The sequence below is a fragment of the Artemia franciscana genome, chromosome 17, assembly GCF_032884065.1.
Source record: "Artemia franciscana chromosome 17, ASM3288406v1, whole genome shotgun sequence".
Classification (NCBI taxonomy): Eukaryota; Metazoa; Arthropoda; class Branchiopoda; order Anostraca; family Artemiidae; genus Artemia; species Artemia franciscana.
Window position 1 is genome coordinate 32,265,454 of NC_088879.1, and position 16,073 is coordinate 32,281,526.

At 35.7% G+C, this 16,073-nt stretch overlaps 1 protein-coding gene across 1 annotated transcript in view; it reads right to left on the reverse strand.

Annotated features, from left to right (window-relative positions):
* LOC136038146 (nucleolar protein 6-like) overlaps positions 1–16,073 on the reverse strand; it is a 246,634-nt gene that overhangs the window by 165,542 nt on the left and 65,019 nt on the right. The window contains exons 8-9 of the mRNA XM_065721187.1: positions 13,335–13,455; positions 9,910–10,073 (exon numbers count right to left, since the gene is read on the reverse strand). Coding sequence (XP_065577259.1) covers positions 9,910–10,073; positions 13,335–13,455 — 285 coding nt within the window. The remainder of the gene's footprint in view (positions 1–9,909; positions 10,074–13,334; positions 13,456–16,073) is intronic.

Here is a 16,073-nt window from a genome sequence, read left to right on the forward strand (position 1 = left end):
ATATGTTTTATTGCATTCTCAGCCTTCCTCGGCAGGATTTCTACTTTGACATTAAAACACTTGAGGCTAAACTTGGAACAAAAATTATTACACGAATTTTATATTGTAAATGTCTTTATTCTGAAATTTCAACCAGAACTACAGCAAAGAAGGAGCAGTCACTGATGCAAGCTCTCTATATTCTTTTCTCTTCTATATACAAACAAATAGACAGTCTACCAATAGAATTTTAACTGCCTGTAACTCAAGAGAAAGCCTGCTTACCGAAAATCCGTTTGCATTATATCTAAATGCAAAAAAGTATAAAAAGCAACAAGCTCAGCAGGTAGAAGTTACGAATCCAAGCCTTGAGTTTACAGATTTCAACTTAGTCTTTGTTGTTTTTTTCCATCGGCGAAGAGTGAATGTTTGAAAAAACATTTCTGTAGCTATTGAATAATAGCTACATTTGTGGAGTAAAAAATACAAGGTTATTTTGCGCGTACAGATGAATAGAACTCGAGTAAAGAGCGGATGGATAAGAAATTCGATCTGAGTTCGAATACAGAATTTGATTGATTCGATTATGATGAATAGAATTCAATCAAAGGCTGAATGGATAAGGAATTTGGTAAAATAATCCTAATTCGATTAAAACTCTCCCAAAGTTTTCTTAAGTCTTCACTGTTTAGTCTCACGGCTGAAGGATCGAGCTGAAATTTTTAGGTACAGATTCGAGGGCTGAGAGGGGCTTGCAAGTCGACGTCAAATTTCGTTTTTTTGGGGGGAGGGGATAAATATTTTTCTGTAATCCTAGAAAGCGAGTATACGCAGCAGTTTCCAATGCCTGTCATCCAATGGGGCTAGTCTTACATAAATGACTTTATTTTTATACCACTGTTAAGAATCTTTTGACCATACAACTTAGGTTTCCTACTTTTCTAAGTTTTCTAGTTTTCTAAGTTTTCGAAGCACAGCTAAACCATTGCAGTTCTTAAATTGCTTTCTTCTTCCCTTTAAGCTAAGACAATTATCCCTTCCACGCTTTCATCTTAATAAAGTCAGATAATTTGAAATGCAACAGCCACCCTTCGTTCTATCTGAAAAATGAAGGGAACCTTTTCATCTTAATCCCTTCTTCTAGATCGAAGATGAATTAATCCTCATGACTCGTGACAATGGAACAAGTCACGTTGGTTTAGAAGAAGCTATTTTTTGAGTTAATCCTTTTCCAATTCACCTCCACCAACGACCTACAAGTGTAAGTTCGACTATAAAATCAACTTAAGGTAAAAATATTCCTTTAAAGACTTTAATGTCTTTTTTAAGCAGACAAAGGCAAGAGAAAAGGATGTAAACGAAGCATGAAAAAGGGATAAAGGCAGAAGAGATAAAAAAAGAAACAAAAACAAAAAAGTAAGAAAAACGAAAACAAAGGGTAAAAAAGAGGAGGAAAATGAAAAAAAGATAAACGAAAAACAAAGAACGAACCATGAGAATGAGCAAAAATGTTGGCTGTTCACGTATCATTGTCTTTCTGCAATTAGGATTTAATTTTGAACAGAATCGGAGACAACATATTTTTAGACCCACCCTACAACGCAAAATTTAAGACTTCTTGTCACCCCTCCCCAACCCATTATCCCTTGAAATTTTCATCTCGATCCACCAAGCAATTCCTGAAATTGGTTTGAAGTAGATTCATTAAGATAGCGTATTTTGAAAAGTCATATGCATAAAATATCTTTTGATATACTCAGCAATGTGTTTATTCGGGAATACACCTTAGAAAGCTCTGAGAAATCTTGACATAGCAATCGGTCTCTAAGTTCGCTTGACACAGTGATCACAGATACTAAAACCTATCTGTGAACAATTGGTAATTTATATGATTTGAGGTCTATGTTAGCAAATGTACCTTATTTGGAGATGGTACAGTCAGAATGAAAAAAAAAAACTATGACCGTCTCAAATAAAAGCTGTGTTAGATGGGTTGGACTACCATATACAAAGAATGAGGGGAGAGGACCGCTATACAACCGCTTGGCTTACAAGCCAAAAAGTTAGGGACCTGTATCGTACTTGACCTAATTGTCTGCTTAAAAACAGAAAAAGGATTTATGAAAGAAAAAGGCTAGCCTCAGACGGGGGTCACTCCCTAGGGAGTGACCTGAGGTCTACCCTAGGGCTGTGGGATCATGTCGACGACCTCAGAGGTAGACTGAATACAGTTGTTGAATATTGTATGCAAAATGAACACCTCAAAACTTCAATCCTATACTATATGGTAACAGGAGAAAACGGGAACTGAAGAGGAGCCGGTTGCATTTCAATCACTTTTGAACCTAGAAAGGGCACTAGAACTTTTAACTGAATGACGTCCCTCTCAAGTTTCTGCGACCAAACCTTTCATGTGAAATTATCAGGGGACAAAAATGATAGGCACATAGCGCATCACTAATACCACGCTAGTGCACCTATAAAAAAATCTTGAAGAAGCTAATTTTCTTTGGTTTAGTCTCTTTCATAATAATTTCCACGAAAGAAGATTTCATAATCAATTGTGAATTTTGCAGCAAACCTGAGCAATACAACTTCAATTAACTGTCTCGTAGATTTATGAAAATTATCCTAACTAGAGTATTTACGCCCTAAATCACATCTACCTGATAGAAGAAAACTTCTTTTGTCAGAGACTAATGATCAATATTCCAAAATTATTATGAAACTTAAGACAAAAATGAAAAAAGGAAACATTTACCATTCCCTTTTTCTTTATTCCCAGAGGAAAACTTCATTGTGATTTAAGGCTAGTTTTTTTTTATTGTGTTACCTTGCGTGTTACCTAAAAAATTTCCTAAAGGCTTTGTTTCACCAAACACAACAAAGTCTTATCTATAGCTGGATAACAAACTTAACTCAGTTATCATCTAGTACATCCACAAAAACTTTAGTAGAAAGAGAATTATACAAGCCTGACAAGCTCAGTTTAATAATCGATTAAATAAAAAAAAAACAAGATTTTGCAACTGAAATTAAGGATCAACATTAAAACTTAAAACGAACAGAAACTATTATGTATATGAGGGAATTCACCCTCTCGTCAATACCTCGCCCTTTCCGCTAAAAGTCAAATTTTGTTCTAATGTTTAAGAATAATCTGTGAATAATCTACACTAGATGTTCAAATAAAAGCGACTGACTCGACCAACCAGAGACTTTTGGAGCTAGAAGTACGAGATCGGAGGCTGAACCTGATATTACACGGACTAACGAAAGAAAAACATGGCGAAACTCTACAAGCTAATTTCGAAGAAGTCATGAAAAACAACCTTGGTCTCGAAGACAGCCCCAAGATAACAAGGCTATTCCGAATTAAACAAAGGTTCGACAATGTGTCTGTTCGTGCATCGAATTCCACCAAAAAGGCAGCACCGCCTGTTATGTTCTCGTGCCTGAATGAAATGGAGATTCAAACTGTACTAAAATCTGTTGGGAAACTAAAAGGATCGGGCATGCGGATATGCACTGACCTGCCTCCTGAACTCAACGCGCGAAGAAACCTGTTACTGGCAAAAGCAAAAGAAATACGCGAGTCGAAGTCTTTTGCATTCGTTCGACTTAAGCAAAATGGTTCGTCTTTAAAGTTGGAAGTGAGAAATGCTAGCAATGATCAATGGATTGCATACGATGATGTTGCTGTATCTTAAAGGATAACAAAAGCTGTTGAATTGAAGTAAACGCACTGAGTTAAACACTGTGATGGGTGTTTCTGTTGAACGTTCTTTGTGCTTTTTTCTAGACCTAGTAGTAGTAGTAGAAATAATCAAGTTCCGTTTCTGTCCTGGTTCTTATTTTTCAGTGTCATCACATGTCTTTCTGTTTGGTACACAGTCTCGTGTAAGTAACCATCCATCCAGATTCAAACCCCCGGATTCTCTGGTAAGTCATTATATTTAGTAATTTAAATGAGTTGGGAAATACCGCTATAAAACTACTCCGTCTCCAAAAAAGTCCCCTGGATCTTGCAAAGCATTTTTCAAAGCTGGGAATCCATAGTAAAGATGATCGTGATTTTTTTATTGATAACCTCCCTGAAAATAATTATTTGTTACCGGAAAATGTCCCTAAATACCGACCTACGCCTGGAAGTTTAAGAATCGCTTCCCTTAACTGTAGGGGATTGTTAAAAAGCCTTGACCAATTGTCGTTGTTCCTTGCTAATCACGGAGTTGATATTTTTGGGGCTTGTGAGACATTCCTTTCTGAGTCGTCTGCCCCCCTCGCTCGTATAGATGGGTATAAACATTTATTTAAGAACAGAGAAACACGGAAACACGGTGGTATTAGTATGTTTGTTAAACATGAACTGGCAACTAAAATTATTACGGATTTTGATAACCTTTATGAAGAAATGCTTTTTGAATTTATCCTTGTGGAAATTGAAACTAAGAGTGAAACTCTGTTTTGCTGTGTGTTATATAGACCGCCTTGTGGGTCACCAGCCAAATTTTTGGAATCTCTCGATAAATTGTTATCTTCCATGCTAAGTCGGGATAAAAAACAACTATTTATGGGGGATTTTAACATCGACCTCCTTGCTCCGTCTAAACTCAAACAAGCTCAAAATAATTCTAGCTTAGCAAATGAATTTATTTCTTCATTCCTTAGTACTGGAATGCTTCCTGCATGCCGTATCCCTACTCGCGTCACAGACACTACCGCGTCTTTAATTGATAACTTATTCACCAACCTGGATCTGAAAACATGTGATGTGATTATTTATGATGATTCTGATCATTTTTTAATCCTTTCAGAAGTTACACTTGATAGGCCAAAAGTAGAACATCCTGAACGGAAAACTCGAAAGCTTGATACAGAATCGATTGAATCTCTTAGAAACCAATTAAATAATATTAACCGTAGTCCGTGTTTGGATAATCAGGATGTTGATCAAGCAACTAATTATTTTATACAAGAATTTGAAAAGGCTTTTGATCGTGCGTGTCCTGCGAAAACAAGTAAATCAAGACGCCAAGAGCCAAGAAAACCTTGGATCTCTAAAGGGATTGTCCGATCAATTAAAATAAAAAATCAACTTTATAAAATCCGAATAGAGAACCCAAGTGAAGATAACAAGGAAAAATTCAGATTATATAAAAACAATTTAACTAAAGTGATCCGTGCAGCAAAAGCGTCACATTATACGAAACTTTTTGCAGAAGCTTCGGGTTCCCCCAAAAAATCTTGGGAGATTATCCATGGAATTATTGGAAAGAAAAAAATGTTTAAATTTCCTGAATCTATAAATCATGGTCCTGAACTGGTGTCTGATAGACATAGTATAGCAAACGTGTTTAATAAGCATTTTGTCAATGTTGGTGTACGTACGGTAAAGGAGTCTGTAGCTGCTGATAATTCTGAACAAAGAAATAAGTTTGAAGATTACCTACCTCCATCTTCTTTGTCTTCGCTATTTTTAACGCCGACTTCAAAAGAAGAGCTGATAAACATAGTTAATCTTCTAAAACCTGGTGGAGCTGAAGGGATAGACGGTTCATCTACCCGACTGTTAAAACTAATTATTGCTAATGTAGCTGACCTCCTTGTGCATATTGTGAATATTTGTTTCAGGAGCGGGAAGTTCCCATCATGTTTGAAATCTGCACGTGTTATTGTTCTGCACATAGGAGTAGACCCTAAAGACCCATTTAATTATAGACCTATTTCAATCCTTTCCGCGTTTGAGAAAGTTATTGAACGGTGCATTTACAAGAGAGTAAATAATTTCCTAGAAAAACACAAATACTTTAGTAAGTCACAGTTCGGTTTTCGGAAAAGCCACTCAACGGAACAAGCTATCCTAGCGGTCACGCAATATATTCATGATGCTCTTGATCGAGGTGAAATTCCAGCATCTATATTTATTGACATAAAAAAGGCATTCGATACAATCTGTCATAAGATTTTACGGAGAAAGCTTGAGAATTGCGGCATTCGAGGACCTGCTAATAACCTGATCATGTCATTTCTGTCTGAGAGAAGCCAGTATGTTGATGCTGATACTACGAGATCTGAACTGATCTCTTTGGATGGACAAGTCGGAGTTCCCCAAGGGTCAATCCTTGGCCCCCTTTTATTTTTAATTTATATTAACGATATTGATAATTCTATGAAAGATCTCGGCCTCGCGGTTCTATTCGCGGATGACACAGCCCTCAATATTAGTGGTCCTACTGAACTTGTACTACGTTTAAAAATGAAAGAAGTGTTTACATATCTGCTTGAATGGTTTGCAGCGAATAATTTATGTATTAATACATCTAAAACCAAATTCCTGATTTTCTCTCGGATTTCAAAAGCATTGCCAACTTTTAATTCCCTAACAATTGAAAAATGTGATACTACGATCAGCAGAGTCCACCATCTTCGGTATCTAGGAGTGATAGTTGATTCGAATTTAAGTTGGAAGGAGCACATAAATTGCCTGAGGGTAAAGGTTGCAAGGAACGTCGGTATGATCAGGCTTCTTAAACCTTTTCTCCCTTATGATGCCCTGCGGTGTATTTATTTTTCACTAATTCATTCTTACTTAAATTACTGTCCTCTTGTATATTTGAATACTTTTCGATCGAATATATTACCATTGATAAGGCAGCAGAATAAAGCTCTCCGAATTCTTAAGCTTTTTGTACCATCTCCTGATTCTTGCCCTAATAAGTCGTCAACTAAAAGTCTTCCTCTTTTTTTGAACATTTTGCCCCTTGAATCTTTTATTGTTTTTCATTCTATTTTATTTAAGAAAAAACATCATTCAAATTCCCTACCTGAATATTTTTATGAACCTGATCTATTTTCTGGAACTAATTCCGATCACGACCATAACACGCGTAATCCTTGTAAAGCCCGGCAACCCTTGGTAATTTCAGAAAGATCAAGATTTTCATTGAGAAACACAATATTGAGGGTATGGCAAAGTTATCATAATGTAACTAAACTTGAACTTTCTATTAATACGCTGAAAAACAAAATAAAATCAATGCTCATAGAAAATGTTTAAAGTAAAATGAAAAAAAAAAAGATTAAGTAAATAAATAATAAATGTGTGGTTTATAGCGGTAAATCCCAACTCAGTCTGATGGTTTGAATCTGGAACCTGGATGGATTATGGTTAATTTATGATATTATTTTATGTTGATGTAGTTATAGCATACAGTTTATTTAATTGTCTGCCATTTGGCCTCGAGCCCTCTCTCTGCCAAATTGGCTTTTTATATTGTATTTATGTAGTAATAAACAGAACTTGAACTTGAACTTGAACTGAACTTGAATCACAAAAGCCGTTTAATTAGAATAAGTGGCTCTTTTGAAAGCACTAAAAAAAATTAAAAACTTTAGCATAAAGAAAGAGGTATTGACGAGGGTGCGAATCCTCTTATATGCGTAATAATTTCCCTTTGTCTTAAGTTTTAACGTTGATCCTTACTTTCAGTTGAAGAAAACTGTTTTTGTTGTTTTTTTTTCGTTTTTTGAACAACGCTGGGAAATCTGGCACTCCATTCATGGAGAATTCCCATCCCCCATAAAAAAATTCCTCCATAGAAATATAATCCCACACAAGCCCAGACCCTCCACAAGAAAAATCCCCCCTGAAAACGTCTGTATACTTCCCAATAACCGATACTACACGTAAACTATGCGAAAAGTTCATAACTTGTAGCCCTTCCCCCGGGGACTATGGGAGATCAAGCGATCCTCAAGACATAGTTATTAAATTTTTCGACAATGCTGAACAAAATGGCTATCTTTGATTGGGTGACTTTAGGAGAAAAATGAGCGTAGGAGGTGGCCTAGATACCCTCCAGTTTTTTGGTCACTTAAAAAGAGTACTAAGACTTTTAATTTCCGTTCAAATGAGCCCTCTCGCGATATTCTAGGACCATTGGGTCGATACGGTCACCCTGAAAAAAAAAAAATAAATAAACACGCATCCATGATTTTTCTTCTGGACAAAAAAAAATACAAAATTCCACATTCTTGCAGAAAAAAGCTTGAAACCTCTACAGTAGGATTATCTGATACGCTGAATCTGATGATGGGATTTTCATCAAGATTATATGACTTTTAGGGAGTGGTTTCCCCTTTTTTGAAAGTAAGGCAAATTTTCTCAGGTTCGTTACTTTTGATGAGTTAGATTAAACTTGATGAGACTTGTATATTTGAAATCAGCACAAAAATCCAATTTTTTGGTGTATCTATTGGTATCAAAATTCCTTTTTTTAGAGTTTGGGTTACTATTACGCCACATCACTCCTTACTTACGGTTCGTTATCACAAGCTGTTTGATGTCATGCTCTTCAATTAGATCTAATTTAGATTTTAATTTGTTTTTCTTCTTTATTTTTTATTGTGTTCATAAATTTAAATTCTGATCACGAAATCCATGAATAAGCGTTACAAGAATATTCGCAAAGACTTACGAAATATCTCACGTAAACTTTTTAAGACCTGCAGAGAGACCTGGTTTCGGTAGAGGACAGTAAATTATGTCGTGAAAAAACAACTAACCAACATTCGCGTGTGAAAGCCGGTGTGCGTCTTGTTGAAAGCGATATTTATAAGTCTTCCTAACAAATTTTCTCATTGAAAATGCAGAAAGTTCGTTTTAGATATCTATTTTAGGCACACGTCTAAAAAAGACGAATGAGTTGTATATTTCTTCTAGTTCACAAACAAGAAGTATCACAAACAGACAGCAGAAATTCGCACACAGAAGAAACGAGTTCACAAACATTTACTTATTTTAAACCCGCTCGGTAATTCTTGAGTCTGGAGACGAATTTTAGTACTTTCAAAACTACTCCTGAGAGTAGAAAACACAAATCCATGAAAGCCAAAAGTCATCATTCAGTCACTGGCCATTTTGCCCAAAATGGCCATTTTGTGGCCCTGAGTCAGGGTATTTTCTGGAAGCTGCTGCCAAGATTAGATAAATTGAAGCTAGTGACGACTGCCAAAATCCTAAACAGTGAGGGGCGAATCCCGCTGGAAACATGAAGCGCTGACTGTGGCACAAGAAAAGATCTTGTAGGGAGCAATCCAAGGTGGGAGATAGAAGTTCTCTTGCTAGAACCAGTTCCGAGTATTAAGTACTACTTGCCGCTGATGGCAGGCAAGTAGGGGGGTGACGTTTCCCTCTATGTTGAGGAACAAACGATGCCTACTCAAATCGCTGGGAAATGGGTTCTCAGGATAGGAGGAAACAATGTCGGACATCTTGACAGTTTCAAGGAAGGCTCTTCTATCGATAGGAAAAAGGGGATAGAAGAAAAAATAAATAGAGAGAGAGGGAGAGGCAGTCCTACCTCAGAATACCACGTCCGAGGGGACAGTGCTATTTACGTATATACGAGTTTTTTTTTTTGTGTGTGGAAGCAAAGAACCTTTTCGGCCTCAGCCTCAGCTCACTTTTGTCAGTCCAGCCATAATAACAAATAATAACACGTCAGATCCAAACCAACGAAAAGGCAGAGATTTCTTGTGTGTTAAAAATTACGTTTTAATTTCATTAGTCTATTTCCGTGGAGTTTTTTCGTAAGCAAATCAGATTATTCCTTGTATCGGGAGTGGCCAATTCCCCCGCCTTCTAAAACCTGATTGGTTTTAAATCCAGTAAAATGAACGTGAGGTCTTTGAGCCACAACGCTTTTTTTACAGATAAACTCCCAATTTCTCTGTCTTCCTACTCTAACAGCGAGCTCTTCCAGAGACAATTATAAAGTCGAACTGTATAGTTCCTTCCCTATATAGACTTGAACTTTAACCAAAACCAAAGTTTCAACTTCTTAAATATAACATAACAATTATACAACATAACAAATATAACGTTCCAAAATAGAACACGTGATGACAAAGCGTAGTTTGACTTACTCTATTCCATGTTAATAGTGAAACTGAGGCACATATATTAAGGAAACCGGAATCGTCAACAAAGATAACTTCATAATTGGAAGCAAAGTCGTTCAGTGTTGGAGTCCCTTCTTTACCTTGAACTTTACACAATGTGATACCTGACCTGGAAAGGTCTGCTTCTCCTAAAACGAAAGTTTAGTCAGTAAAAGAAACGCAATTAGGGAATTTCCTCTTATCCTCAAGAGTCATTAAAACAGGAAAGAGCTAGGAACAGAAAAAAGAAAGAAAAGAGGGTGCTTTGAAAGAAAGGCAGATATTTCAGAAGAAAAATAAAGGCTCTTCTTCGATGCCGAAAGAATTAAGATAAAAGTATTGAATTTATTCTGACTTAGACCAAATATCCATCAGCCTCTTGCAATATTATGAAATCTTAGGGTTGAAAACTTTACCGAGAATCGGCCTACTTTACCCCCACAAAGTTTCCAGTCAAACAGATTTTTCCTAGAAAATTTGAATTCCAACTTTTCGACAGAAAAAATTCGGTAGAAGTACTAAAAACAATTTAGGATTTGATCCTAACAAGAGGTTTTCCTTTTACAGTACTGTTTCTATATTCTCAGATCTGTTCACAATTTTATTCTCTGTCAGTTATATAAAAGCAATGTGATTAGAAGTTATTCTCATGTGCGAAGAGTGAGGATATGAATTCCTTTTATTTAGGAAGATTCTATTTTATGTTGAAAAACAAATACACATAAATAAGCCACTTCCCTGCGATCAATGTTATAAAAAAGGTAAACTTTAGTGTAAAAAGCAAGAGTTGATGGGGATGGTAGCCCTTTTCATATTTTAGGATAACCCTGAACATATTATTCAAAAGGAGCAGATGTTAATTTTAAAAAGGTTGGCTATTTAAATGGAAGTAAAGAGGGATATTAAAGCATAAAATGAACAGAAATTATTTTGTACACAAAGCAAGCTGTCACTCTCTCCCGACCCCCACTCTTTAAGCTAAAGTTTGACTTTGTTTTCCCCAATACCTCAAGGACGGAGACAATAGACAAACTGCAACGTGATATAGTTGTTCTTTTTTTTATCATAGTTGGTCGAAAATGGTTTATTTGATCACAGTTTAATTACTGGAACAAAAACTTATTCACGGCAGAACAAAAACAAAACCCAGCCTAGTTGACACGAGAAAATAATAAGGAAATAAATTATAATTCAAATTAATGGTGATTTTGTTTTCTTCCTTTTACTTGCTCTACAGCCGAGGTCATATCTGGGGGAGGGGTTACGGGGTTGGAACCCAACCCCCAAAAAAATCATGTCAGTAAAAACAACAAAAATGCATATAAAAAAACTGTTGCTGGCTTTCCTCCATATTTTTGTAACACCTCCCCCCTCCCTGAACATAAATCTAGGGCATGCTCTTGTCTACGGCCCCTTTATTTTCTTAATTTATTTCTTTTTAACAACTAAACGTTGACAAAAAAGGAAATGGTAGAAACCAAGAAGGCGACACTGTTGTACCGATCAAATTTCAGACAGAGAAAGTTTTATCCAGTAATTCATTCCTTTTCACACGAAGTAGTTTTCAAATTATATAGCAAATAAGAAGACCAATATTTCGAAATGTTAACCATAGAACTTGGCACTTTCTAAAACTTTTTTTGATTTTTTGCTGTTGATTGGTCAACTTGGTCAAGCATGACAAGTGTTTCCACTTAGACAGTATAATAGGTTTTGAACAAAAAAATACTACATTACGACACAAGGGAACAGTGCCAAATTCCATTTCAATGATTTGAAAAACAATTCCCAATTCTTGGCAAAAAACACGGCATATCTGTCTGTATTCTTGGTCTATACTGCCGTACTAAGCGTAGCAAACATATCTTAATTTATGTACCGTTTTGCCTTTTTGACCTTATGTATACCAAAAAGTCATTCAATCATGTCACTGCATAAACAGGATTTCACTCACTTAGGAAGCCACCCAAAACTGCGAAGGAAATTGGACATATGTGACTCTTGAGACAGTCTGAGATATAGAGATGAGATACGAAATGATGCAGATTACAGCTTCAGTAACATGGTCGGGGCTAATATATGGCTTCTTGACCCATACTTTCACGAACTAGTTTCAATTACACACAACCTTGCACAACCATGACCGCGACCATTCACTGACATAGGCACGCAAAGGGGAACGATCTCCTTCTCAGGTTGTTCGAGAAGCCACCCAAGAATAACTATGATTAAAACTGAACAAGTTCAATGTTATAGAATCCTACCCCACCCCCACCCCCACTCCAACCCCCAAAGTTAAGATCCATATACATCTATGCAAAGAGAAGTTTCATTACTTAGAAAATATCTGAAAACTGAAAAAAGTATCTGAAGTGGAAGTTGTACATGGCTTTATTATAAGATTCATTATGTTATATTTTAAATATATTTTCTAGACGTTGAAAACACGAATCTATTGGACAAAAGTTTATTACAAGCTCTAAAAGAACCAAATTGACTTTTAAATTGAAAAAAATGTAACAGTTCAAAAGAGAGATGAAACCTTTCAATGGAAAGGCAGTATGGTCTTCCAAGTTATCTAAATTAATAAAACCTAATAAACGACAAACGAATTGAACAAAAACAATCAAAATTTTAAATAAAAAAATTATATAAAGTTATTTACAAAAAAAAAATCAGTATTGGCTTACTTATACAACTATCAAGGGGAAAAGAAAAGGAAGAAAAGAGGGAAAACACAATTTTTTTTTTCGCTGTTTATCGTTTTTATTTTTGTTTATTTATAATACTCCGTACTTTGTGTTTTTTATAATTTTACAGGTAATAAAGTTCATTCATTCATTCATTCATTCATTACTCTCAAGTATCTTCTGATTAGCTCTTATCTTGTGAAAAGCTGTCGTAAAAGTCCCATCCTTATTAAACTACAAAAGATCAGCCCTGAACTTCTATGCTTCGCACAGCTGTAAAGATGTACCCAAAGACAATGTGCTGCAAAATAGAACCGAGGGTATCGAACCAAAAAAATCCACTGGAATGTTAAAAAAAAGAAACATAACAGAAATTGATGGTTAATGAGTAGGACATGATTTTCTAAATTAGCCCATGTCTCTGACCCTATTTTATCTTTGTTCTCAGATATACGATCCAAACTAGGTATTATCATCTTCCTAGGCAACATTGTTTTACCAAAATATGGTTATTTTTTTCAAAAGAAAATACTAGAGAACAAAGTATTCTCAAGTATCTTCTGATTAGCTCTTATCTGGTGACAGCTGCCGTAGAAGTCCCATCCTTATGAAACAACAAAAGATCAGCCTTGAGCTTCTATGCTTCGCACAGGTTCTATGCTCCTCTTGTTATTTATACATTGAAGTTATGTTTAAGTATAATATCCTAATTATAAATACCTAAATGTAGTAGGACATTACGAAGGAGTTGGTAGGAGCTCATAAACATGTTTATCTTCTTTTGTTGTGCTAGATATACCATGTACATCGATATTATGAAGGGAGTAAACGCCCCAAATCCCTGCAAAAAAGAACTCATTTCAGCCTTATGAAATTAAGAAAAAGAAAAGCATTTTTAGGCAAAATGGAGCTCAAATAGTGAAGAATATTAATAGTAAAAGACTAAAAAGTGTGAACCCCAAACGGTATGACTTGAACAGAAGCCAGTAAAGAAGAAGATATTACTAGAACCATATAGAGTGTTCAGAGCCCTCTAAACTCTCTCCTCTCTCTTTTCGTCTCGCATATTTTACACGAATCTGTAAATGACTTCATAATAAATAAAAGAATACCTTAGCAATTTTGGATCTCAGTGACTAAGACTAAATAATTTAATGCATATATACAAGATTAAAATATAAAAATTGATCTTATAAATATAAACTTATATATACAACTTAAGCATATAAAAAAAATCAACATCTCAGGTCTTTTGTCATCTCTTTCCGCTCACTCGGCCAGCGCTTGGACTTTCAATCTCTGTGGTTGGCTGTCGCATATATAACTAGGTTACGACTTCACTCTATGTTTGCAAGAGACTTTGGCAAAAAAAAAATGTTTTTCACAATAAACAAACCTATATAGGAAATCAAAAGACCATAAACAATTCGACAATCGGTAAACTTGACTGAAACAAAAGAAGATAGAGTAAACAAACTTAGGTGAGGTTCATCAGAAAGTAAAAAAAAATGAAAAAAAATGAAAAAAAATTTCATCAGAAAGTCAGAAAGTTCATCAGAAATTTAATGACCACCTACTGGATATACACAGGCGTCAAAATAGGGCAGGTTTTTTGGTCTATTTCTCCCAAATTTTTTGCCTTATATAAGAGGCTACCTTCAAAAGGCTTAAAAAGAAAAAAGAAAAAAAAGTAAAACAACATAAATTACAACGTAAAAATTTGGAGATAATCTTCTGTAGCGATGTTATAAGATTATTAGGAAAATCTGTTGCAATTTATTAGAAAATTTATTAGAAAAATTGAGGCACCTGTCCTATTTGGTAATCGACCTGAGTGGGAGATTACATTTGGAGTACCAGTATCTAGGGTGGATACGTAGTCTTTTTTACAGGGTAGTTTTCTCTATTTAAGGTTTGGTCTAGCTAATCCATTAGTAGAATATTAGCGCGTTTGTTCACTTTACTTTTATCGTCCATCCCCCCTTTGACTCTTCGGAGATATATTTCACTCGTCTAAAATTTGTTTGCTGTTAATCAAGTCGTTATTCTCTAATTAAATTTAGATATTCCGCTTATTTGTAAAATTGTTGAATATCATTAAGCGGAGCTGATAATTGCGTGCCATAATTTTTGCGTGTGGCAATTGTTGAACTTGCCACGACTGACTAATTAATTAACAGATAACAAAATCGAGAAGGAGTACACCCGGTAACATGAGAGGGTACGAAATAGACAAGGAAGAGACAAAACATGAAGAAAACAAGTCGAATGCAAAATAAAGGAGAGTTGCCGGTCAGAGATAATACAGATACAAAACGGAGAAACAGAGAACAAACAGACCCAGAAAACGAATTAAGAGGATATAATGACAGAAGGAATTAAAGTAAACCGGGTAGCAGGAGTAGCATGGGCTCAATGCCCAGCAGGGGGTCACGAAAAAGTAATAAAGTAGATCTTACGCGAATGCTGAATTTTTCAATGCAAAAAGAAGAAATTAGAGAGAACAAAGAAGAAAAAGAAAGAATAGCTAGAGAACAAAAAGAAGAGGAAGATAGAAAAAGGAAGAGAGAAAGAAAGAATAGCTAGAGGCAAATGAAGAGAAAGATCGCCAAACATTTAGAAGAACCCTGATGGGTCTAAGAGAAGCCCGCTGGGGAATTCCCAAGGGTGAGATTTTATCACGAATGAGTTCTAGGCTACCTGATGGCCAAAATAATTTGTGCAAGGATTGATTGAGAAAGAATGAAAATTATCAGACATTAAATGCTAAGACGGGATACGTTGATTACACAGGGAGGTAGACTGACTCATAAAATAAAATCGGAGGCTAAGCCACCTTGTATAAAAAACGAAATGCTTGATACTCCAGTTCGAAATGTTGATAATCCAGAATAATGGGATGCGAAAGTGAAGAGACCATTTAATATTGAAAATAGGACATGTGAAATTGAAGGTTGTGGAAACCGCAAGAAACAGGAAATGTAAAAATACGTGGCGTGTGGGAAATGCTCTCACCCTGAGGTACCACCAGGTTACTCTGGTGGCATTACAGATCTCCCAATACCGGCGTGGGCTTAAGGAGCCCCACCTACAGTGGTCCTGGATAATGCCCTGTTAACAAGCATCAGGAAATTCGAAAAAATTTTCAGGATCACAGGGGTCGGGACCTGGAGCCCCACCTCCTGTGTATGTTCCTGGTTGTACATAATAATATATTTCATGACAAAGAGATCAATTTAATTTAATACTAAATTCTCTATCTGTCCCCTTATTCAAAAACGATAATATTGGACTTTGGCTTGAAAGCATGCATATCAAAGGATTTCTCTTCTTTAAACCTGAATCTTTCAAAACCAAATTTCTTATTAAAAGTACACCTTTCGAAATCTTTCATAAAAAGATCTCTTCTCTTGCAACAAAGAACCCCTTTGGGAAAGAAACTGAATATATTTGAGCAAG